At 38.5% G+C, this 26,972-nt stretch overlaps 1 protein-coding gene across 10 annotated transcripts in view; it reads right to left on the bottom strand.

Moving 5' to 3' along the window:
• Positions 1-26,972, bottom strand: part of lama2 (laminin, alpha 2) — a 189,922-nt gene that overhangs the window by 103,714 nt on the left and 59,236 nt on the right. For all 10 annotated transcript variants that reach the window (XM_044168817.1, XM_044168814.1, XM_044168815.1 and 7 more), the window contains exons 6-15: positions 25,640-25,819; positions 24,090-24,179; positions 21,298-21,415; positions 19,629-19,807; positions 19,429-19,528; positions 18,897-18,954; positions 17,830-17,932; positions 17,490-17,630; positions 14,419-14,583; positions 1,405-1,509 (exon numbers count right to left, since the gene is read on the bottom strand). In XM_044168817.1, coding sequence (XP_044024752.1) covers positions 1,405-1,509; positions 14,419-14,583; positions 17,490-17,630; positions 17,830-17,932; positions 18,897-18,954; positions 19,429-19,528; positions 19,629-19,807; positions 21,298-21,415; positions 24,090-24,179; positions 25,640-25,819 — 1,239 coding nt within the window. The remainder of the gene's footprint in view (positions 1-1,404; positions 1,510-14,418; positions 14,584-17,489; positions 17,631-17,829; positions 17,933-18,896; positions 18,955-19,428; positions 19,529-19,628; positions 19,808-21,297; positions 21,416-24,089; positions 24,180-25,639; positions 25,820-26,972) is intronic.

Raw genomic sequence — 26,972 nt, 5'->3', positions numbered from 1 at the left:
AGTGAAGAGGGAGAAAGATGGTTGACAGTGTGTAGGTGGTTCATTATCGGCATCATTTGGAGAAGCTTTTTGTTGACAAGAAGACCGACACTTGTCCTCCTCTCCTCCCATCTCCTCCCCACCAGTCGATCTCACTGACACATCTTTAAATAAGACAAGCTCATTGGTCGGTGACTATCCATCTCTTTTTCACTTCTGTTTAATTCCTTGTTCCCTTCTTCCCTGTTTCTTCCCTTCCTTCCTTCCTCTGTTTATGTCCTTCCTTTTTTCTTCCTCCCTCTTTATTTCCTTGTTTCCTTCCTCCCTGTTTCTTTCCTTCTTCTGTCTTTCCCCCTCCCTCTCTCTGTCTCACATTTTTTATGGCACCTTCACTAAATGAAAGTCATACAATTTAAAGTCATATTATAATTAGTTTTTGCGTTTGTGTCCATATTTAATCTAAAATTGCATCTCTACAGGATGAAACTTTTTAATTATCATTTAATTCTTTTCCAGTCCGCACCTGAAAAGTAGATACCTCCACAAGTTATTGCAGCTTATTACAGATACGGTAATTTTTTTTACACTATTCTAAATAAAATTTCCTGTTCTTTAACATGTTATTGGTAGAAAGTTGTGTGTATGAAATAACGGGATCACTTCTGCAGTTCTGTCACAGAAAAACCTGCTTATGTGCCTGTTTGTATTTGTGTGTGTACTGTACACCCATACAAACAATGTTGTTTAGTGATATAACGAGATATAAATAGTTAACTAATAGTGTTGCTGCTTTGCTTATTGCTGCCATACATTATATCACAACCTGCTCATTATAAAGACAGAGAGAGGGGAGGGAGACTGTACATCTGCATTTTTTATTGCTAAGTTCAGCATTTCTCTGCCAGCTGTAGCTGATTGTGTGTGTGTGTGTGTGTGTGTGTGTGTGTGTGTGTGTGTGTGTGTGTGTTTTAACAGCTTTTATTTGCTACTTCGTTTAGCGGTCTACACTGGTGCAAAAGTCAATGGCTTGTGGGAAAAAGTTAAATAATGTTGCTGACACAAATACATAAACACGCACACATTCACACTCTGGTTGTGACCATTTCCTCCCACTTCCAAACCATGCATGTGTTAAGTGTTAGGAACACTCCTGGTCAATGCCCTTGACCAAGACGCTGCCTAGAGAACTGGAGCTTACTTCAGGGCTCTACACTGCCCACTGCTCCCAAGGAATCTCCCAGATTTATTGACCGGGTTTAAAATAAAGCACAACTTTAAAAATCAAAACCTATTACACACACCATATAAAATAGCACAAAACGATAAAGGCAGTTATACTGATAAACAGCTCTTCATTAGCTTTCAATATAAAAGTATACTAATGCTCTATGATGTCTTTATCTTTCTGGATGTTTGCAAACTTACCTCTATGATTAGGTCAGGTTCTGAGGTGACTCTAATGGCCATTTGTTCTTGTTGGTCTGTAGTATAAGACACAGTGTAAACCACACTCCCTCCATAGGCTGAAAGCTGAAGAAACACAGAGAAACAGATTAGTAAGTCTATGTTATTTGCAAAACTCTATAGAATTACGGAAAATTATTGATGTGATTAATGTTTAATGTGTACATTTGTTAACAGAGATTATTTTACCTACATGGAGTTCATTAGGCTTAGCCAAATGCTGGCAGATTTAAAGTGACAGTACGTAACTTTATTTATTTCTATATCTATATATATATATATATATATCTCTATATATCTCTATATATCTCTATATCTATATATATATCTATATATATATATCTATATCTATATCTATATATATCTATATCTATCTATCTATCTATATATATATCTCTCTCTCTCTCTCTCTCTCTCTATATATATATATATATATATATATATATATAGTGTAACAGTCAGTTACACAGCAATATCTATATCTAAAGTTTGCAAACATTAGCTAACACTACCCACGAGTCATACCTAACAAAGGTTGTAGCAGATAAATCACGGAGTGTATTGAACTGAGCAAGGGTGTGTTTTGTTGCTTATTAATTTAGTTTTTAATTTGTAAGAGGAAGTATGTGTTGTTTCTTCTTTCAAAAGTTACAAGGTCTCATTGTAAAGGAGAGTCAATATTTGCAGCACTCCACACCATCAGGGAGCACATAAAGATTAAGAAGGCAAGTGTGACCAAAGGAAACACATGATGCTATACACATTCTTGCCAATGTATTTTTGCAGCAAGCACACTGGAACAGAAATCTAATGCAGTCAAATAAAGTCTCAAAAATCCCACCATAGCATAAAAAATTCTCATCTTCGAATGTTCTAAAAACATTATTTATTGAATATTTTGTTACAAAAAAATTGTGACACCTATTTGTAAAGCTGTAAATGTTTGTTTCAAGTTTGAATTGTAGGTACTGTATGAAATGAACCAGCGAATCTCTATTTTGTAGAAAGCTTGTGATATGAATGTGACAAAAACATAATTCTCATGTGTACGCAGTTTATTTAAAGGGGACCTTTTATGCTCCTTTCCAGCTCTTAATTCTGGGAGCCCACTAGAGCTCGATGGTATATGACAGCTACAGTAACTTAGCTGGGAAAATAGCAATATGGGTCACTGAATTTGATGAATTTACTGTTTATCAGACCACAAATGAGACAAGAATTAGGTTTGAAAAATAATAGACACCGCTAAAGCTAAAGTGTTTCTGAGGCCGGGCCTCACTGATAACTGTACAAAAACAACTTTTATAACTTTGTTCACTGATTTTGGTGAAACTGGATCATATTTTATGGAGAAAACATTTTCTGGTTTTCCCTCTGATATCTTCCAGCTGCTCTGCCTCAACTCACTCATTTACAGAATTACATAATGGACAGATGGCTTTAAAAGTCACTGCTAACTGTAGCTGCCGTTAGCTAGTTAGCTCAGGTAGCCATGCAGCTAGCAGTCCTATTAGCTTAGCTGATTCTGCCTGGACTGGGAGCTCAGAATCTGGGCCTGAAAACCTCCTCCTCCCAGTGGTCCAAAGCTCCTGTGCTAGTGGTGTAAACACCAACACTTCCTTGGTGCTCCGAGCTCCCATTCCGGGCAGATAATAATAAATAACAATCTTTATTTATATAGCACTTTTCTTAATGTTACAAAGTGCTTTACAAAAAAGAAATAAAACCTGACAAGGCAGATAAAGCCTAATAAAGAGAATAAGGTCAAAGAACATAAGCAAGGAGGAAAACAATAAAATGAATAAGATCAAATACATACAAATAAAATAAAAATAATAACTGTTAAAACAATAAAGACATATCAAGCATTTCCAAAAGCTTTCACAAGGAGAAAAGTTTTAAGAAGAGATTTAAAAGAAGCTAGAGACTTAGTGTGTCTGAGTTCAGTAGTCAGAGAGTTCCATAGTGTGGGGGCTCTAATAGCAAAAGCTGGGACCAAGTTAATAAGTCAAGATAGCAGTAGTTAGGGGTTACTTTAGCAGCAAGTAAAGCCATCTGTCCATCAAGAAACTAACTTTCCTTCACAACCGAAAAGCGGTTGAATAATGCTGTGCAATATACTCTTTTCAGTTTAAAATTCCCTATTTATTGATATTTATTCATACTTCTATTACTATTGCGGAATATCCACTGTCATTATAATCTTAATAGGCTAAACTGATAACTGAGACAGACTGAGCCGGTGGATGGCCACGTCCTTGTACTTCATGGGAGTGCTGTGCATGCAGATCATGAGCAGATGACCGTATAAGGACAAAATAGAAAAAAACGTTGGAAACCTAGTATTCAGAGCAGAGTTTTTTGCTCACAGGGATTACTTTTACATACGTTTACCTCATGAAACTTTGGCCAAGTTTAATATGAACATCCGACATTGTAACATTAGATAGTGATAGTGTTTTCCTAAAAAAAATATTTAAAAATGTTTCAAAAGTAAGGAGAACAAGAATATGCTACAATCTTTGTTGTCTTGTGTGTTTCAGTGCAGCGTTTCTGTCGAGTCCACAGAATGAGCTTTAGGTTGAGAAACGCTGCATCGGCATGATCCTGAAATTTATTATTCTGCTCCAACCTGAACAGTAATGGGTGGGAGAGCGAGATAATAATGCCACCATAAAAACAGAGCGAGGGGGACATTGAGGAAGAGGGAGAGAGTGACGAAGAAATAGAGCTTGAGACAGAGAGAGAGGGTGTACGAGGTGGGCTTAATGCCTCCATAAACCTCTTCCATTCTACATCATTACTCTCAGTTCTTAAACCGAGAGGAGGAATCACCCATTTCACAGCTGACTGAGAATACACACACACATACATACTAGCAGGCATGGAGGAGTACTTGGGTGGACATTTTATTGACCAACACTTCTTCTCTATCTAACCCCATTTGCTGATTTGGACTCCAGAAGACAGTAAAATCATAGTTTAAACCCACACTACACAGCCTACACACATCAGATACTTGTGCTGCTCTACCTCCTTCGCCATTAGCTCATCTGCACTCCAGTGTGGACTCTGCATTCACACTTAAGTCTCTTATACTGAAAAAAACTCAAGTTTGTTCCACTGTAACAAAATAGCAGCATGATGAAAACAGAAGACACCACAGAAGATGTTTTACAGAGACTTATGAGAGCAGCAGTGTTTGTGTAAGATTAGACATTGTGCATAACATGACATTTATTGTGACAATGGACTCAAGCAATTGAGTATATATATTATTTGGCTGAACATAATGTAGTCCTCGAGCCAATTAATTCTTAGAAATATACAGTATATTTGCATTACAGTAAATATTACAAGTATGCATCCATGTATGCTTATTAAAAGTCTTTAGGCCTGAAATGAAAACTTGCTTAAACTTGCATTAACTGATTTGTTTTGGTCACTTTGAGGCAGCACAACAAGCTGTGAAAACAACATCTCGCATATCATCATTACTATGGTGAACGTGTTAGCAAATAGTTGCCTTTCTCCATGTCCAGAACACACGGAATAACATTGGCATTCATTTGGAGTTGTATTTCTTGTCACCTGATGAATATAAGTCCACTCTACTTTAATCTCTGCTTTGGTCTCCACCAACTCCAGAAGGAAAATAAAATATCTGGCTCTTTAGCTGCTAAATGCTCCACTATGTTCACCAGGTAGTCACTAACTTTGTCCGTCCGCTACTTGATACTGGGTAGGTCGTGTACAGTAGGCTTTTAGAGCGTTGAAAACAGCTGAGGTGATGACAGTAAAGTTGCGGGCCCTCAAACTAGTTGAGTTGGGTGATAATTCTCTGATGAACCAACAGCTAAAAATAAAACCTTGATAAAAACACCAAAAGATTACATAGGTTGCTTTAACTCATCCACTTGTGCAAAGAGATGTTGCATAAAAAGTTGATTTGCATGTTTTATCCTTGTTTGTATCTTTACTTTTTGTTCAGTCACCATTCAGCAGAATATGAATTGAGAAGTAAAAGAAAAAGCTTCTTCTGTGTATTCTCAGGAACACTTTTGCACTGATGGCACTTGTACTTCTTTGTGGATGATTCTCTATCCACTTAGCACACCTGAATTTAGCAATTTACTTCCTTTGAAATTATTGACATTTCTCAGAAAACGAATTTCTCTGACGCCATCCACTCAACCTGGACAATAATCAAAGCTTGTGTGATGGCAACCTAATGACCCATCTCTACCCTGGGGAAGAGGGAGAAAAAAAAGAAACAAAACCTAGGAAGAAGAAAAAGACAGAAAAATAGCACAGCAGGAGAGGGAAATTATGGGGAGGGAGAGGGGACTTATGGAGAGTGGAAACGAAGGAACAATAAACACTCAGACACACATTCACACAGCTACAATAGACATCAGTCGGATCCTCCCTGAGAGCTCCATAAGCCTGTTATTAGCTCTATTAGTGGCCGGAATAAGAAGAAAAAAGACATAATCCTCGTTGTTAAAACTAAATAGGTTGTCGAGATAGGAATTTTGTGCATTTGCATGCTCCAATGCAAATGTACAACTACAAATTCCTAAAAGAAAATCCTTGACCTAAAATACTGTTTCAGTGACATACATGTGCATCCTGTTTGCTACTGCTGGACACACAGAGGAGGAGAGAGGAAGAGAAACAGAGTGTGCAGGACAGTAGGAGAGAGTCACAAAGCAAGGATAAAATAAGAGGGAGGGATGGAGAGAGTTGAGTAAATGAAAGGAGTAAAGTTATGAGATTTAATTTGCTGCCTATGCTAAGGAGTAGGTTTGGCATGGAGTGAGAAGAGGTGTGAAAATGAGTCATTATCGACCTCAGTCTTCCTCCAGGGTTCTCACCAGAGAACTGATGTAATATGACTTTTCCAAAACTTTAATTAACCAAGTCAGGGTATTTTAATGACCTACAAGTGTTAGTCCATCCCGATTTTAATACTGTTGTTGTTCTAAAAGGGTCAGATTTGGCCTTTCTGGGGAGAACAAACAGCTAAAATATCCTTTCATAGAAAAGAAAATGTGTAAAACAAGTTGGAAAATATATTCTGTTGTTTTTTTGTAAAGAGACCCAGTTAGCAGATTTTTGGGGGTACATGCACCTCAAGGTCCATTTAGTATCTGTTCTGGTGCTTTCAATCACATCAACTTATCTTTATTCATACAACCACCAACTTTGTAGGTGTTGAGGTACAGTACAGTGACTACGTAGAATGAAACAAATTACTGATTATAGGGAGTAATGACATTACTTAAACTAAAATATGCTATTAGTATGCAACTTCCTTTTGTGCATACCACATGCTAGTTTCTTCAAAGAAATATGTTTGCCAACCTGCATTCGTACACCTCAGTTTTTAGAGTACAAAAGCAGACAGTGGCAACTGATGCTCTCTTCAGGAGATTAGGCAGAGAGAAAGTGGGGACAAAGGAAATGAAAACCAGATTGTCATTTAAGCTTCAGAAAACAAACTCCCCTAAAATGACACACACAAGCAGGCATACACAAGAACACACACAAATACCCAGCAAAACAAGACATACACACACACATGCACACCTGTGTCGCCTTTCTGATGCCTGTGGTTGTTTGCAATTGGTATCGGGAGTTCTCACTCTGTTTATCTATCGGTTACACACACACACACACACACAGATGCACACAGTAATAGGCAGTAGGGTTAGATTGGCTCCAGATATACTCCAATAGATTGAACAGAAAACCAAACTCTGATGCTATAAAAAGGGGTTACACGTCATGATTGACAGTTGAGGCCGGCTGGTGATTGAGTCGGCCAGGTGTATGGGCGGGACCTCGATACTGTGACTCCAACCCCGATCACTACTGTGCAGAATCTTGCTCCATATGACATTACGAGCGCAAGATGGCAGGTCTCGTATCTGGGATATTCTGGCTTCATTTTTGTACAGTGGGAGGAAGTGGAGATGTGTCGTCCATCTTTATATACAGTCTATGGTATGAGCACTGGGGCAAGTCAGAGCACGGTCTTGTTTGTTCCATATCTTCAGGGACAGCCTCTGTGCAGACTGGCTTTAGGTTGTGCTGCATTATGTCTGTTGGTGGGAGATAGGTGCTCCTTGAGTTGGAAGCAGCACTGGTAAACCAACATGGTAATGTAAATGCACAAAGGATAGTGGGAATGTGAGTTTGTGTATGTCTACCCATCTTAGTTACAAGATCTTACAGTTATATGCTGGGCCCCATTTCCCGATAACGATCGATCTTCGAAAGTAAGAGTGTTTTCTATGAGCATTACAACTAGCTGTCCATTCAGTGTGTGCGCTAAAAACTCCGGCCCTGGCTCTGTAAATGGGAAATAAACAAAGTGGCTCAGATCGAGCCACACAACACTATTCCAGCTATGAGTTGTGTGTCAGGCACTCATAAATTGCTTGCCCGTGGACATTCATCTTACTTTCTAGTTTGCCAAGATATGCTGTTGTGAGGCTTGCTATAGTAGCAGGAGCGTTGTGTGTATCACTGTCTGGAGCTGGTTTGCTGGCTGGGAAACCATCTTGTCCTCTTTGGCTGTTAGCTTCACAGCAGCAACTGTAGGGTCAGTTCTCTAACCCACAACCTAGCTAACATTAGTTATATTAATTGCTATGTCGTTGTTTGCTCTATAGCATGGTGTTTGTCATGGTATTGGATTTCTCCAAAATCGCATACCCCACCTTTAAATGTATATACGCGTTTCCTAAAGCAGCACTCAAGACCAAGTGCACACGTGCCGTTAAGAGTTTATTAATGACAGCTGTCCATGGTGCTTTAGATGATGCTGAATACACTTCAAATGAACTTCTGTAAGGCGTGCTATGTATTAAAAAGTGTTGCAACAACACAAAGGAGTAAAGAGTTCAGTTTTCAGCTTGCTGCCTTTTATGATTCATGTTACTGGGTGGAAGTAAGAAAGTGCTCGAGGCAGTCATTACACTCAAACTTATATTAAACTTAAAATGAAGCAGTGGCGGTTCCTTCAAGTTTCATAAACATGCAGGTCATCTATTGTGAAATGTCATTCTGTCATCATTTCTGTATTAGTGTGGTAAACATACACACCATAAATATAAAGAAAAGAGAAGATACAGAACCCAAAAATATACCATTGGGAGTGTGTCATTCTGAAAGTGTCATTTCAGCCAGAGGTGATGAACATATTCGACAAGAAGAGGGAGAGGAGGGCAAAGACGACAGAAACTGGACAGATCCGTTGCGCAAATCAATTGTAGAATTCATTTGTGTGTGTGTTAGTTTAGGTTTATTTTCTTGTTTTCTCATTTAAACCGAGGAGAGAAGGTTAGATCGACTGTAACTCAGTATGCACGTCTCATCCAGGAAGATGACTAAGAGCAGCGCACTCATTTGCTTCCAGCCTCTTAGAGCCAATCAATTATTGTTCTGCACTCCCACGGCTCGCTGACTCTTGAAAGTCAACTCCAGCAGCTTGCTGTGTATCAGACTTGAAGTATCAGACAATGGCAAGATGACACCCTTTATTCAATACAGTCAGTGAAGATCCACCTCTGAGGCTGGGATCAGACTCACACATGCCATTGTAGGCATCGTAGCGTCATCATGAAGTATCAACATCATGCTAATTCTGTGATTGTAAATACAACACCATCAGCCTCTATCAGCCTCCACACTGCCTTAAACATGTTGGATTTGTCAAGAAATTATGTATTGCTTGACAGCGCAATGGAAGCTTTATGGCACAAAACTGGACGCATCTATGCTTTGCTATTAATGGATTACTTCACACATCTTTAAAGGTTAAAAGTAGCATCCTCTGCAACAGGAATGTTGACAAAAAAATGTGTTCTTAATTTCAAGACAGTCACTGTAGCAAATTGATTGCTGACATTCACTGTGTGGTATATTTTGTTTGACATTATGTTTTTGTGATGAAAACATCAGAGATTCAGGTTCGCAATGATTATTTATGTTTTGTTACTGGAAATCAGGTGTAATGTTTTTCTATTCTTTTTTTCTGAGCCATAGGATTGCTGTGTGGAGCTTTGCACACACTTTCCAGGAACACAAATGTGCATGACACCAAATTATTTGGTTGATGAAAACTGGAACAAATCCACTGTGATTGATGTAAAGGCACTTTTTCAACCATGTAAGTGACAAAAAAGAAAAGGGAGGTAGAGAAGAAAGTGAGGAAATGGGAGGGGGAATCCATCTCATGCAATCAAAACCAAATTAGAAGTGGCACTATACACACACTCCTCTACACACATTTTTCTCTCTCATAAGTCACAGCTCAGCAACTTGGTAAAAGCCGATGTTCCTCTTTCAGAAAAAAGGGAGAATTTATTTTATACAAAAGTATTTTACAGAAACACTTTTAAGACTTCATTTATCACAACTTTGAGTTGTCAACCTCTATAACCAAGGTGAAACCGGAGCATTTTTTCTAAACACTATTCTGCCTCAGGTTTGCACCTGTAGCAGGTTTTCCTCTTAAAAAGGATTATTATGTTGTATTACTTCTTTATACGACAATATAGACAAGAAGGTAGACAAGAAATATGAAAAATGGTTAGAGAAAGTTGGGGAAGTTAGAGGCAGCGTTAGAAAGGGAGTTGTATGAAATGTAACACAAGCTGAGCTGTGTGTTTGCGTGTCAAGTTTCAACATATTTTGAGCTTTCTCTCAACTTTCAGCAAAGGAAGTATCTCATCTCTCCATGTTCATCCATCACCCCCTTTATCTCCCTGCTTTAATCTCTTTCTGTCACTCCTTTTCTCCAAATGATGAGCATTTCTTGTTTTTGAGCCTTTTATCTGTCTTGGCTGTGAATCTTTTAGTAAACCTGGGTACACGATGGATACAAGGAGGTTAGGATTTGACTACTTTTGAAGACTGACAAAGTAACTGATAGTTGATATTTTCTTTGGATTTTAAAACGTCTTTACTTCTGACCAGTTTACTGCTCAAACATCCCCAAAAAGTTAAGATACTCAGCATTTTTTCTCAGAAGGAAAAGTCACTAAAACAAAACATTTGGACCATAAGACTAATTGCTAATGAAATTTTAAATAATTTGGCTCTTATGTTGCTTTGTAATTAGTACAATTGAAGAGCTTCCCATACTTAACTGAAACTCCATCTGCTGATGGAGATCAGGTGATAGGCTGGCAAAAGCTCCAGAGCATCTACTAAATGGAAAGTTAGATTTTTTTGTCAACTGCTGTTTCCAAAGTCAAAAATGAACGTTGAAACTCAACTTTTAAGCCAACATAAACAAAAAGTCCTTAAAGTGCTCAAAACATCTACATTTCCATGACACTGCTCAAATTGATCCAAAGAGCTCCAAAAGAGCTACTAAATGGACCTTGAGGTGATACTCTTTCATCAAGTAGTATTTCTGAGTCACAAAAAATATTTAATCAACCAAATTCCATGACATCCATTACTGAAGATTGATGACACTGACTGATAAATATCCAATTTGAGCGAAAAGCCAACGTAATGTACATTAAATATTTTAAATATTCTATAACTTTATTCAGTATGCTGTATATATGTGAACATTCAAAATAATTTTTTTTTTTTATTAAAACGTTTTTGAATACTTGGGCAACAAAAGCACACGCTGTACACACAATGTTGACATACTGTATTATCATCTTATAAAATGGATATGGTGAAAATGTTAGCAAACAATTGCTTATCTACACATCCACTTGACGAATGTAAGTCCAATATCTACTCCCCCTTTAGCTCTGTTTTGGTCTCCATCAACTCCTGAAAGGAATGTCTGTATCTTTAGTTGCTAAATGCTCCACTATGTTCACGAGCTGGTGTGTCTGCTGTCTGGTGCTGTGCAGATTGCGTACTGTTGGATTATTAGAGATTTTTTGCTGAAAACAGTGGCCTACTGTTGCTGGAAACACGGTTGGTAAGAGCAGTGACACTGAATCAAAAGTTCAGTGATGTAAAACCAAAACAATGAGCTGAAAGATGTTAAAATGTTTAGAAGGGGGAGGAACTGCACAGTCGGGTGATAATATTCTGTAGGTTCATCATGAGGAACCCCTTTCACATACACATTCATTTAATGCATTGTTGATATAAAATATTAGGGCTGCTTTAAATATTTTTATATTTTATATTTTTTGGAGCCAGTTAAGCGTCTGCCTCCTCCAGTCTTATAAAAGTAGAGAACTGTCACCAAAACGTCTTAAAAACATGCAGAGCACATCATTAAAATAATGCTACACTCTTATAGTTGCAGCATCGTGACTTTATATTTGGTTTCATGTGGATTCCTACTTATCTACGCTCCACTGCCAAATATACCGGAAACATTGCAAAAATATTCTTTTAAACAGAGCACAGTTTAATGATAGTAATGGCCAGCCTTGTGAATGAGCAGTCCCTGAATCTATACACCCGATAAAATACCCAATGAGCATCAGTAGAACATGTTTCTGGACCAATGAGCATCCACAGAGCGCACTTGAGCATCCTTGGCATTAATGATACAGGAGGTCATGCACGAGAATTAAGAACGTTATCACACACACATTTATACTCATATCGACTGCTAGCTTGTCATTACACATACAGCCTGTCACTTCCAATGATACACGCTAACATGACAGACCACTGTGTGTGTGTGTGTGTGTGTGTGTGTGTGTGAGTGTGAGAGAGAGAGAGACAGAGTTGCATAGTCAAGTCACATAGCATCTATCTCTAACACAATCAGAGATTGAAGCAAAGAATTGCTTTTTCATACAGTACTCGCACACTGCTCCTAGCGATCACTCACACACACACACACACAGTGGTAATTTGTTTGTTTCCCATGTTTGGAGGCATTCGGTTCTGCTCCGCTGTCCCTAATGCCTCCAAACACATCATTATCGGACTTATATAGGCCTGGGAGTGTGTGTGTGAGTGTTTGTGTGTGAGAGTATGTTTTTGAATGAGAATACGTGTTTGATTGAGTGTGCGCGCATGTGTCTGAGCATGTGTTTGTGTGTGTGTGTGCGCTAAGAGAAAAACAGTTGATTATCGAGTTCAACAGGCGAAACACTGTTTACCCTGAGAGACACAAAGCCAGCGAGAAAGATACAGAAAGAGAGAGAGAAGAGAGCTTGGGGGAAGTAGGGGATGATGATTTAGGAACAGGGAGGTGAAAAATGGAAGTCCTGGAGAGATGGAGTGAGAGTTAGAGGAGCAGACCAATGAAAAGAAGCAGGGATGGAGGGATGGTTAGAGGGAGGCAGGGACAGAGGTTCAGACAAAGAAGTGAGATGACAAGCCAGGCCTGCAGGGTGCAAAGTAATGAAATTCTGTGGTATATTCCTCTAAGCCATGACACCCAGACTAACATCACAGTCAGTCTGTTGTTGTGGTAGGGCAACAACTCAACTTCAGAAACATGGACTGCAGCTATTTGCCAGCTGGAGTGATAAAGTGTAATTGTGGCCACTGAAAACCACAGTGCACATTCAAACAGTCGACATTAGCAGGAGCAGATACAGAGAAGCACGGCTGTGAAGGAGGTGAACATCCCAGCAGGATACGTTTTCACCAGACTTACATCCAGGGGATATACTTTTAGATCATAAAGTGGATCTGTTTATGTATTCAAGCCTGTCCTAATGATATAGCCTCTGGTCAGCTTTTACATATTTGCCTGTGAACACTATCAATGCATCAATGTAAAATGGTAAGAGCTGTTAATGTTGTAATGCAGTAACCTGAAAGTAACCTGACAATCAGATCACATAATAGATTGCAGCTCACCTTTGTGTTATTACAGTGTAATCAGACTGGAACAACACAGAACAAAACTGCACAACTGAGTTACTATTGTGATTTTGACCACTTTAATTGTTGGTGCTTCGGAATAATAAAAACACTTTCTGACCATCTTAGCAGTCTTAAAACAGCTGAAATTTAAAATTGTATTATATAATTAAGTACTGGGAAATTAGGAAATTTCATAGTGTGGCACCTAATCAATGTGCTTTTTTAAATTTTTATTTTATTTTTTATTTTACACCAGATGCAGTATATTCAAATCATGCTTGCTATAGCATGACAGTGGCACATCTTTTATATGTACAGGGAATGGAACAACAGGAACATCAGTCCAATCTAATGCAATCCAGTACAAAGTCTCTAAAAACATTATGTTTGAGAAGTAATAATGTTTGTGTAAGTAAAATTTGTGTTGAGACTGTATTAGAGAGGTGTTATTCATGGTCATTTTTGAAGCAGCAGTTTGTGTACTGTTAGGCACTGTATTTTATCAAATCACTGTTATTTTGTCTATCCTGAATTTAAAGAATGTACATTTTTCCAGTGCACTGACAACATTTTTCTAGCCACTCAATTATTTATTCTTTAATTGTTTTATTCAAACCATGATGCTGACATTTTAAATTATGGTACCAGTGCAGTAATACTGTAAAATAACCTGGTAGAAGTGGAAATTGTCATTACGTCACCAAGTACAGAAATAATCACAGGTGTAATTAATTGATAGTTAAATATAACTTGCTGCATTTCCTCATATCCCCTAGTTGTCAACTGTACAGGATAATCTACCCACAAAAAACAGAGAGCAAAATTAGATCAGTCAAAAAAACAAAAAGAAGCCAACCTTCATTACTATGCCTTGAACTCATACAATTCCAAAACATTAACACTTGGGAGTTGTAGAGTACAGTGCAACCACTACATTTTCACTGAAATTTCCACTGAAAGTGAAGTGAAGAAGGACAGATGCCTTGCTCAATGGTAAAAGGTTCTGTAAACAGGAAAGCATTATTGACTCAAAGCAAATGTTTAAACAATTTCCACTTTCCGATTTGGAGAAAATCGCATTATGATTTGAGTGGGGAGTATATATGAACAATATGCGTTAATGTATATGAGTGCGTGTCTGCATCTAACCTTGTTTCCCAGGTATAGTCCAGGTGCGTTCCAATAGTAGGCGGAGCCAAGATCATTCACAACGTCTGAGTGTCGGACGCTCAGATATGGAGGTGTCTGTCTGTGAACAGACCACACTCTTCCTCCTGTATCTCCAACCAGGTGCCAGCCTGTCAGAGTGGTCTCCTAGATTCAGGAAGAGGAAGTTGAAGATTTACTTTCAGCTCCATCTACTGAGAAAACAACTTTTTTTATATTGACATGAGAAGGCCGGTGTTCAGTTTTAATAGACCTGAATCATATGTCTCATTTAAAAGTGGAGAACGAAACTTTATGTGCAGCTGTTTGAAATTCAACACCCAGAAATTGTGCAGTGTAACGTAAGAAAATTACACAAAATCTCTGGTCATTCTGTAAAGGAGTTTGGGCAAGATTGGACTCTTTTCTCTGTTGCAGCAAAGTGCAGGTTTCAACAAGAAGTTGGCTTTCAATTTTAACTTTTTGTTATAGTAAGTTTTTAGCAGCACTGCTGCTCCTCACTTAAACTGCAAGGGAGTCATGTAGAGATGTAAAATGTCAAAATATAGTCATCAAGAGAACAATTTATATGAATCTTTGAAAAGATTTCTGTGTGGTTTTAAAAAAGTATATTCAGAGGGTTTCAAACAGAACTGACCTTCATGCTTAAATAAAGAATCAGATCAATTCTGGCCAAGTATTGAAAATTGTACTCACAGACCAGTAGCATCTGACAGCAAACATTAAAGCAAGTCACCAGTCATGTTCAATGTAGATGGACTTTATAATCTGACAAGCTTTACTAATAATGCCCAGCTGCTGCCGCCTACTACATTACAATGTACTGGCTGTCTCAATAGATGTGTTCCTCCACTATCTACGTTCCTCCTCTAACCCAACTTGGCATCTCTTAATTTGTGCACTTTGTGTAAAATCTAAGTGGTGATTAGACTCTGTTCTGTAAAGCCCTTGGAGTTTATTGCACTCCCTACTGAATCCTGCAATGCTGCTTTGGTTCACTGGGCAGCACCCTCAGGAGTAGAGCCTATTCTGCCAAATAAGTAAATAAACATTTTAACATTAAATGATCCCCTTGCCAGTAAGTGTCTCTAACAGAAAGGAACGTAGTGCCATTTTCTCAGAATGAATTTTGAATGAGCATTTGATTGGTCAGCATTTTATTAGTTAAGCCAATTGTATTGACTTTGCAGCATTCAACACCCTCTGTCCTTAGACCCTTGGTCTGTACAAGAAAAAAAAACTCCCCCTGAACACTTTTTAGCAAATTAATCTCTTAAAGTTAAACTTACTTATATATATGCTCATAAACTGAACAACAGATCAACACATATTTTGATTCAACTGGTTTGGATTCTAAAGGTCAATTCATAATTAATACCAAAGGGTCAATTCAACTGTTTCTGTAAACAACCTTAAATTCAAGTTATTTTTGAAGTGTCACAAATAAAACTGCTTGGAAAATGTCAGTGATGAGAAATATTCAGATCTACAGCAGTATTTTGTTATGTTAGTGCCGGTATAGCTTGTGCATTTTTAAAATACTACATTTTAGGATTTTAAGGTTCCGTTTGATCGAAATGAGAGGTTGTATCAACAAAAATGTAAAACTTAAGATATGTTTAAAGGTTTTGTACATCTGTCACATGTCAGCCTGGAAGTCTTGCAACTGACACCTAGAAAGAGTTTTTTTCTCAACTCCTGAAAGATTGTGTGTGTTTGTATATATGTGTGTGTGAAGGAGACACAGCCAGACACACATCTGTCGTTGCAATTAACCTGACCTTGGATTCCCCTTTTGAACACAAACACACACACTTGCACTCTATCGGTGTCTAAATCAGAGCTGTCATCCTGTCAACGTCTCCTCTTCCCTCCTCTCCCACCCCGCCTGTCAGTCAAAAACTGTTTTCCTCTTTTCACCTCTCTCCTACTTCTTGCCTTGTCTTCTCCCTTCGTCTTTCCAGTCTTGTCCTCTTTTTTTCCTCATCTAGCCTCTTTCCTCCTCATTTTCACTCTTCTCCTTTTCTCTCATCTCCACTGTACTCCATCCACAGCCACGCTCTTAAATGTGTATTTGGTACAGATTTGTCTTTGCTTTTATACTTATTACCCTACTATGACTCACTATTGCACGTTGATACAACAGTGACTCCATTTTATCATTTTATTAAATCTCAGATGCCTTTAACTTTAGCTATTCTAAAAACTCTGGGCCAGATTAATTTATTATTTTGCACTTTGTGTCCGATGCGTTCTGTGCCTGGAGGATATTTATCAAAAAGTTTTCCTGTTATCTAAAACAGCTTTTGGTTAATCAGTGAAGTGATTCTCTTCCCTTTATGCATATGTTATGTAAGAGAAAATAATAACAGAAGCAGATAAAATAAGTGCAATGTGCCGGGTTAACTAAGTTTCGTGCAGTTTCTGAGGGTCAGTTTTGTGCTTTGATACTATCACTATCCACCACTAAGAATCAGATGTACACTTGCCCAAATGTATTCAACTAAAGGGAATCTTGTGTTCAGAAAGAGAAAGTTAAATTGACTGAGGAAAATTGTGTGATACTATTGAAAGCTCCAGAAAAGCTACTAATGGACCTTGTGGTGAGATATTTTTGTCAACTAACGTTTCCAAGGTCAAGAATGAACTTTCAATCTCCATTTTTAAGCCAACATGGATGAGAAGTCTTTAAGTGTTCAGATAAAATAGAAATTTGAACATCTACAATTCCATAACAACTGGGCAAACGCCATCTGCTGAGGAAGATCATGTGACACGATTGAAAGCTCTAGCTACTAATTCTATCGTGGTAAGATTGTTTTGTCAGTTTTACTGACTTCTATTCTATAGAATCTCAATCACAACAGACTAAAGACCTGGTCGCACTAGAAACTGGAACAACAAAGTTCATCCGTGCATTCTCACAAAATTAGCTTTGTAACAAAGACTACTGGCAGGGCTAGTTGGTGGATTACTGCTAACTGTGTGTGTGTGTGTGCGTGTGTGTGTGTGTGTGTGTGTGTGCGCGCACGCACGCGCGTAACATTGCCTACATTCTGATAGGTCCATGTGGAGGCAGAGCACTGACTGGCAACGCCCATACAGGAGCACTTTTCACAGCCACGTCGATTGTCACCTTGAAGATTGTAGAATCCCACTTTACAGCGGTCGCAATTTTCTCCCTCCACATTTTCCTGCAGGAGAGAGAGACAGAAAGAGAGATACAGAAGAAAGATGCAGCAAAGTTTATGGGCTGCCCTCAAACTGACGTTATGAGCACAAGGCATGTGATTGCAGTGTTAATGTGGTGAAGATAATGATGACAGGGCTAGAAAGGTTAGCGCAGAGTACTTGTCATTATTTGTGCGCGTCTAAGTGTATGAATGTGGGTACCTTGCACACGCAGGGCGTTATACATGGGTCATCGTTGGTGCTTCCTTCCACACTGCAGTTACAGCGCTGGCAGGATGGGTAGCCCATATAACCAACAGCACACCTGGAGACAAGTTTAATAACAATAATAAAGATGAAGGTGACGATTGTTATAGAGGCCTTCCCATCACCAGAAGGTCACAGGGTCAGTTCTCTTAACAGCGGCTGAGTCCATCCTGATCAAACTGATTCTGAGTCAGACACTGAACCTTTAGTTTGCAACAAACAGCTGATCTTGCTCCACAGGTCATGTGCATGCATGTACTATCTCAGAGTAAATATACTGTTTAAAAAGAAACAATTAACAGAGAAAGAGAGCTGAAGCAAGTCTATTAAAGAGCATTTTAAGAAGTGATTTTAAAGACAACGCTTATGCTGCTGGCCTGATATGAGGGCAGGTCATTAAAAAGTTTGGCGGAAAAGTTGTATCAGCTTTTAGATTAGATTATATTAAACCTGAATGATACCCACAGGGAAGTTGAGTCTTTGCAGTGGGAAAGAGGATAATACAACAAGCAATTACAGCAATAAGAGATAATACAATAACAGATTAACAATTTAAGATGAAGCACCTTGTTGACAGATTTAAAGGTTATACAGCTTTTCTTGTTGTTTGTATTTCCTTTGATTTGTATTTCATTGTTGTGAGTTTAACCTGAAGTTTGGAATGACAAGACTTTTCTTAATGATCTCAGGCTGTGTTCAGTTCCATTAGAGATTAAAGTATGTAAAAGATGTTATTAAAGAAATATCAAAGTTGCTGTCAAACAAAAACAGTAAATCAAAATAGCAAATGACACAGTATGTCTCACATTTATACCATGGCCATTTAATTCAGTGACTTCTTTACATAGCGTAAGGTACAAAACCAAGTGTGTGTGTGACAATAAATATCATCAAAGATCTTAATGGAAACTTTCTGGCAATTGCCAAACACTAATTGGAACAGACAACAGCTGAAAGGTTCTGCTCACCTATCACAATGTGTCTCTGTATGTGTGTCTGTGTGCGCGTATTGTGTCTCTCACCTGTCACATCGCAGACCCCCAAAACCCTCCTTACACAGGCATGACCCTGCTGGCTGGCCTGTCAATCAAACACACACAAAGACACACACACATTTTAAAAAACAAACAGTGTGAGTGAAACAGAATGGGTATCTCTTTGAAGTGGCTGCACTAAAATAACTCCTCTTTCTAGACATAAAAACAATAAAATTACAAAGAGGAGTAAAATTATCTCTAATATAAATAGTTGTTCTGTTCCGTCAAAGGCAGGCAGTTTTTAATAACAGAAGCCTCTGTGCATGCAACTGAACTTGACTAACCCCAACCCCATAGGAAATCGAGCAGGACTGAATCAATGAAATGTTGGGAGTTACTGAAGTATCACTAAAATGAATTAAAATGTGAAATGTGTGTTGGCATTCACTGAAAACTTATGTATGTCTACTGAGGAACTGAAATTATTTATATTTCAAGACATGAACAATATCCAGAAAGAATAAGACTGATAGACATAAGGACCAGACAAAAAGATTAAAAAAGTATATGTGCATACTGGGCGTAGCCTGGCTTGAATCAGCGACACATGATTGGCTGATAGAACCATGTGAGGCACATGAGCAGGGGATGCAGGGGTTCTCCTCCTCAGCGCTCACCTGGTCAGGTGAAAAAGGCAAACATTTTTACACACTGTTAACATTCACTTAATCATGACGAATTTCAAATAAGGTACAGGTGCATGTGTATGAGACGTACCCCAGTAGGTCTGTAGAATCCAGCAACGCATGTCTGACAGTTGATTCCAGCTGTGTTGTCACGGCAACCAATACAGACTCCACCCCCTCTGTTTTGACCACGGGTGTCCAGGCTGAGAGACAGGTCTGCTACGGTCTGATTAAAGTAGCACTCCTCTGCCTTACCATGGCAGTTACACTCTGAAAACACACACACACAAAGTTGGTAGTGTAGTACTGTATTTGATAGGATTGTTGAGTCCTGCCTCTATCCAAATACTGAGCATGAAGCAAAGAGGACCGCTTTTTAATCCATTTACTTCTTCCACATCGGAGTTTAGAAAAACATCAAATCCTATTTTGAAGGCTGCACCCTAAGGTTTACATGCGGACCATGAGCAGCGTGTTATCTACAAGGCCCAGAGAGAAAAAGTGGGTCTTCCATTTTAGTTAGCTTGTCCTCACCATTTCCTACAATATGGTAGTGAGTGTGGAGCCTAGAATTAGCCCCGTTTCCTACTCACTGAGCTTACCATCTAAAATTTACAAATAAGAGGAAAGCATTCTGCAATCTGATTGTGGACACGATTTCAAAAGGTGTTACAGAGCAAGTATCACAAGAATCTGCCCTGTATGTTGCCAGATGTTCAGTCCAAGAACAGCGCTGCGTTGGTGGGGGCGTGTTTTTTCAGGTCCCACGAGACAATGAAATACGATCCGGGATGGCCGGTTTGAGTAGCAGATCCATTAACGTGAAGGCTTTATCAGATGCCAAAACACTACACAGCATTTTATAAGGTTTATAATACTATGAGGATGGATTTTACTTCTTTTATCTCCAGAACATTTCAGGGCCCTTCTCCAGGTCTGATCTCAGAGTTGGCACTGCTGACCTGTAAAGCTGTGTGGTGCTGCTGGGCTTCCCCTTATGCTTCTTTCAGGTCCCCAAGGTGCCTAATTTCAGTTAGAGGTTGTCCATCCTCTGCATTAGATCCCTTTTTACAATGATTGTGAACCAGGTTGCATAATTCTGCTGCATTCCCAACTTCAAACTCTGCAAGGTCGGGTTGTTCAGTGCTGGGACACTCTGGTGCTGCCCTGAATGGATCTGTCATGGTTGGTTCCTTTACTACTGTGCCAGTCAGGACCTTGTCACCTCAGTTTTGTTGTGTCAGTGTCAAAGCAGAGGAAGCAGTTATCAGGCCACTAAGACTACAGAGCCTGTTAGAAGGTGTAGCCTGTGTGAAATGAAATGAAGATTACATGTTGTAACCCTAGTTTTATGATGACAGGTGGAAGCCTCTAATCTTACCACTCTGCTGCTACATAGTTGATGAAGGTTAATGGATGCAAAGGTGACTTTTGATGGCTTTATACATCTTAAATAGACAGTGCGCTGCTTCACAGTTCAATTCTGTAAAGCCTGTGTTCATATAGGCTGTAGGCGTGCTGTAGTAATATTACAGTCATATCACCAATTGACTTGTGTGTGGGTACATATGCTACATTACAATAAACACACACTGGGTGCCTGCAGAACCATGGGAACTCTGGAAGAACATTTCCAAGTAGGGAAAGTTTGACAAGTGTCTGTTGGGGAATTGTTGTGTTGTGGATGGACTGCTGTTCACTTGTGGATAGTTGTGTGTAATATAAATGTGTAATTTGTTGTTGTGTTACGTTTTTCTTACTCTCACAGACATGTCGAGTGTTGAAGGTTCCTGCCATCCAGGGCTGCTGGTGGTAACCAGGGCAACAGCGATCACAGCTCTCCCCGCATGTGTTGTGTTCACATTCACAGCTAAACTTCTGTACATGTGTACACACACACACACACACACAAATACATGAAAAACACACATTAAAAGTGTAGAGGTTTCACAGATTTGTCAATTAAACACACATGAGCAACTGCGTTCAAATAAATGCGCCTTCAATGAGAAGGCTAAAAATGTTAACAATCTGAGCCATCGTCGAATTTGAATTCCAGTGTAGCCATCTAAATCTCAAAATGTTGGACCCTGGCTTGACACAAATTTAAATCAAAGTCCATTTATTTATCATTCCACAACACAGGGCTGCACAATGTAATTAAAGTTGTTGCTCCCTTCACCCTACACACACACACACACACACACAAATATTTAAAATTAGAATAGAATAAAAATAAAAACAATATATACAGTTACATATATACATATTATACAAGGTACATACAATTGGAAGGTTGCACTCCATTCTTAACCACGTGCTAGTTTCCTGGATTACAGGAAGAAGTGCAGGTTATCAACCAGCTCTCTTTAACTTTGTAAAATACTTTGATGATTAGAGTAACACAGTCCTCTATCTTTAACTTATCACCAAGTTGAAATGTTTTTTGTTTTGTTTTTTACCTTTTTTGGTTGAGAGTTCGTGGTCTTTTGCATGTGTAACCACAACTACCAGTGATGTCAAGGTGGTACGGACAACACCCTTAGTATACTGTACTTATCACTGCAGCAGAGTGAGAACTTTAAACTACTAGAGATTATCAGGTAGTGTAAGGCTACTCTTTAAAATGTCCAAAATATAAAAAACAGAAATTTAGTCTGGTTTTAATTTAAAAACTAAAATATCATTCCACACTGAGATATGCATTGTAAGATTTTTAACTGTGTGAATATTCATTTTCAATGTCATAAACATTCACATGAATGTGAAAATGGAGGGCTGCAAACAGGTATTTACCAATATGCATGACTTACTGAAAGCCTATCAAACAATGTATTCACAGGAGAGCCTACTGCAATAAAAGAACTTGGTTCACTTTCCAGATTGTCAGCCGGTAGCAAATGAGTTCACTATTACTCTCCCAGGAGAAAAATAAATTAAAAACTAAACACAGTCAAAGCAGAATGTAGCAGGAAATTTGCCAACTTCGAGGTTCAGTAATTCAATTTAGGACTCTCTGTAAATTGGTTGATGTGGAGAGGGTGCCAGATTTAACTGAGAGAAGAGCAGTACAATAGCACAGCGAGAGCCAAGTTTGGATTTGTTGGCACGAGTGAATTTGCCCCTTTTATCTGAGACAACGCTACAGCTCTGGCTTCAGTCTGCCTTTGTACTGAGCATGCATCTGAACAAATGTTCTGTAGACGATCATCAACAAATCATCTCACAGGTCTCCACCTTTTCGGCTTCCTGAACGTCTGCCCAGGACTTTACTGCATGGATGGATGAACTTGTATCAAAGTAAAGGAGATAAATGTCTTGTGGGAACAGAGGGAGAGAGAAAATCTCTACAAAATCAAAGGTAGATAAAGTAGAATGCAGTTGATAATATGTTACATTTAGGCCTATGACTAATTATATAGTACCCTAGTAGAAACACATTTAAAAATACATAATTTTAATTAAAAATGCATTATTCTGCTGGACCAAATACTATACCCACCCACTGAACCTTAAAACCATACATCAGTTTGCAAAGATTTTTTCAATGTAGTTAACCACCTTCCAGGCAGCTACTAATTTTAGTACGTCTCTATGGTAAGAATACGAAGTTGCAGAGACTTGAAAGTTTGTTGAGACTGACACACCATGGTGACTTTGCACTTTACAACAATTTGAATTTTTGGACTTTGAGTCTAGTATGTTCATGTATGGTGTGTTTATGTGACAACTAAATCCTGGATGTTTGAGCATGTGATCGCACCAACACAGAAAACATTAAGTCAGTACCATTTAACAGTGACATAAGTTTAACACAAAATTAAATGGTAGAAATGTTCAGTGTGGTGTATTATAAGCAAGTTTGAAATCTCAGCAGATTCATTTCTTACTAAACTAAAATGACTGCACAGAAAAATGCCATAATGTGCTTTGGAAAATTATTTACAGAAATATAAAATACATGCAATTGGTATGTGATTGAATCTTTTAAGCTGCCCAAATGTACATGGGAGTATATCAGCCAATAAACACATGGTCAAAGGTAATTGGTTTGCTTTTTTTCAGTCACTTTAAAATCCCTATTTCATATGGCTTTTAGAGATGGGAAGAAGAGAGAGGAGAAAAGAAGAAACTGGAGCTCTTCACATCAGTGACATCACTTATTGTCAATGACATCATCACCAAGGGACCAGACTCCAGTGTCACATGTGAGTTAGTCTTCGTGGTTCAGCCTCAGGACATGTAAAGGACACAAGACTCTGTGTGTGTGTGTGTGTGTGTGTGTGTGTGTGTGTGTGTGTGTGTGTGTGTGTGGTGAGCGAGAGAGAGCAAGATCAGGTGTCTGGTATCAAACACTCCGCTGTTTGAAGTGACATGGGAGACAACGCTTCACTGTGTCACCTGTGTCCCCTGCAGACAGGCAGACACACAGAACGTTTGATATAAGACGGTAGATAAAAAGCTGGTGCCTGAGGTGCTCTTTGGAGGAGCTCCATTACCTTTGGTGGTTTTGTTAAGTGGGCTGAGAGAAACAGAGAGTTAAGTATTTTACCTTTGTAACAGCGTTGAGTGGACAGGCTTTGGCGTGGCCGTAACAGATACACATCCCTCCAACTGATATGTCCTTAATGGAATAGTAGTACTGAAAACAGAGAGAGAGAAGGAAAACACATTATGAGTACAACAGCGTTAATGAGCATATTAGCAGTTTAAGAGGCAGTAATACAGAACAAGGCTGTGCTCTCTTATCTCAGTGGTGATTACACTTGAAAAGGGATGTCCTGGCCTAACAAATTATGTCATGATGGTCTGCCTAACACCATATCTGGTGATATGTTGAACAGCAGTGTTGGTAAATGGCTGCATTTATGTAGTGCGTCTATTCAAAGCACTTTATAATTTGCCTCTCATTCACACACACTCACTCACTCACCCGCTCTACCTCCTGAGCTACAGCCGCCCACCCCTACCGGCTCGGCTTCTTGAATCACACACAAAACACTCCAAATCACAACTCCTCAGTCGCAAATGCTGTTGCCTTCATTTTGGCTGATTGAGTTCCACTTTTAAGAAACTAAATAACATGGCAACATTGCTGTGTCTAACATAAGGTCAAAGACTGTACCGATGCCCCGTTCCACACATATTTCCTACATGTTTGCAAGTAAAGTTTTCAAGTAAACTCTGTCCCAACCTTTTCTTTAATCATCATCATCGTCATCATCTACTGTAATTGACCATAATAGATCCAAAAATAATTGCTCCAAAAGTTTAATTGGCATTAATTGGTAAGTCAGAAAATAAATTACATTTTTTAAATAATTCAGCAAATCGGCAAAAAATATACTTTGCAACTAACACAAAAATGACCCTGTACAATAATCTAGTCAAGGTTGATTTTGGTTCATTGTCACATTACCTTCCGATTTCTGGTTTGCTAAGGTTAAAGCATAATAGTGTGACTCTTATTATGACACAAGCTTTCGTAACAGTTGATCATCATATGGTTATAATAAAGTTTCTCCCATTTTCATATTTTTTGGCTGTGAAAGCAGAGTCAATATTGTGAAGCATTGTTACTTCTGAATGAATATGAATACATAGAAGATACATTAATGTAGTAAACATTAAACCCTCTGAGTTGTATGGAAGACCATCACAAGAAAACTAAATGCCTAAATAAACCAAAAATTATGACAAACTAAGAATGATAGTCTGTTATATGTAAGCCCAGTCAAATAGTTAAACATTTAAATGAAAAGTCACTGCTAAGACTTTGTATCTTGTAATATTGAGTCATATTTATGATTTAATATCTGATAATTATGACTTTGTTCATCAAACATATGAGATAGTATCTTAAGTATTAGACTTGGTAATAAATGCAAATATTAGACTTGGTATCTCATAGTTATGACTTATTTAATTCAAATTGTAAGTGGTTACTGAGGTCTCTTAAGTTCTGACCCACCTAATCACAATTATGAGATACTAAATCACAACTTTGACTTACCATAATCTAAAAATTATTGGATAATATTAGATATTTAAAATTTCAAAAAGAAAATTAAAAAAGTGTTGAGCATGTGTGTTGAGCCTCACCCGTCTCGTCACAATGGGATCGATATCTCTGGGGTCACGGAGTGTCAGAGTCATGAGGTCGGCGTTCAACGTTCTTATTCGCTGAAACACCAACCTGATGTAACGAGCGGAGGTGAAGTTCAGCAGGGTCGGGGAGGGGTCATCTGCACTAGGACGGCCATTGATCAAAGACGCGTGGATCTATAGACAGACAGGTAAATACTGACATGTAACAGAGTTAAACTAAGACATTGTTCTTAGACAAACATTAAAGGTGTTTTTAGTTTCTCGCAGCGGCAGATGGTGGAAGGAGCGGGAAGCCTCTTCAGTGAAGCCAAACAGACAACAAATTGAAAGAAGGAGGAGGAGGAATAGCATCAACCTTTTTGTAACAGGAAGTGTTGTTTATGACACATTTGTTAGATTATAAAAATGACTTGTCTTTGCATGAGCAAAAAATAAATAAATTTGAAATGTAGGCTACCAATCGCCTCAATCATGGTGTTATTTGTTTTTAGTATTTGTACATTTAATTTGATAATATAACTGAAGTTCAAAAAGATTCTTAAATGTAACACCTTTGATAGAAGAGGTATACATTTCAAAATGGCTGCGGAGAGAGAGAAAAATATATGGGGTTTTGTGGTAGTATAGTATTGGTACATGGTATAGATTCAAAATGGTGATTCTTAATTGTTCTAAAGGACTACCAGGAGACACAGTAGTGCCGCCAACCCATATACAGAGCAGTAGAAGGTGACTGGCACTGGAAGCTTTAAAGGGAATGTTGAAAAAAAGCAGCACTATAGAGCAGTGTGCGAAGAAAGATGGTGTTTCTTTGTAAAAATATAAATGAAACAAAAAAAACCCAAGAAGCTTAACAATAATTTATAGCTGTAGCAAAAAGATTCATCCAATAAAATCTGCAGCCTCACAATAAGCTGCCACCTGCCCTCCTACCACTACAGACCATTGATTGACCTTTTACCTTTTCAGCCTGGAACAAACCATCTGCTCAGGATAAGCTAGACTGATACAAAGCATTTAAAGAATGCACAATAAGAACAAAGCATTAATTTAAGATTATTCTGTTACTGCAGACAAATACATTTTATCGTACTCTCAGAATGTCATTTACTGAAGAGCAGTTTTACCCTTTCTTCCACAATGTGACAGTGCTCAGTCAATCACTGCTTAGAGGACCTAATCATGCACACCTGTTTTCACTCTCACTGATTCAGCAGGTGATCTGCACCAACAACAGAAAGAGAACGTACATCTCAAGTCTCTTAATTGCATCCACGTTTCCGTCACTTGCATCTAAGTCCTTCCCACCTGGTATGTGTGGAGAGAC

This window comes from Siniperca chuatsi, linkage group LG16, assembly GCF_020085105.1.
Source record: "Siniperca chuatsi isolate FFG_IHB_CAS linkage group LG16, ASM2008510v1, whole genome shotgun sequence".
Taxonomy (NCBI): domain Eukaryota; kingdom Metazoa; phylum Chordata; class Actinopteri; order Centrarchiformes; family Sinipercidae; genus Siniperca; species Siniperca chuatsi.
Note: the sequence above shows the minus strand (reverse complement) of the source record. Positions and strands in the feature narration are given on the sequence as shown.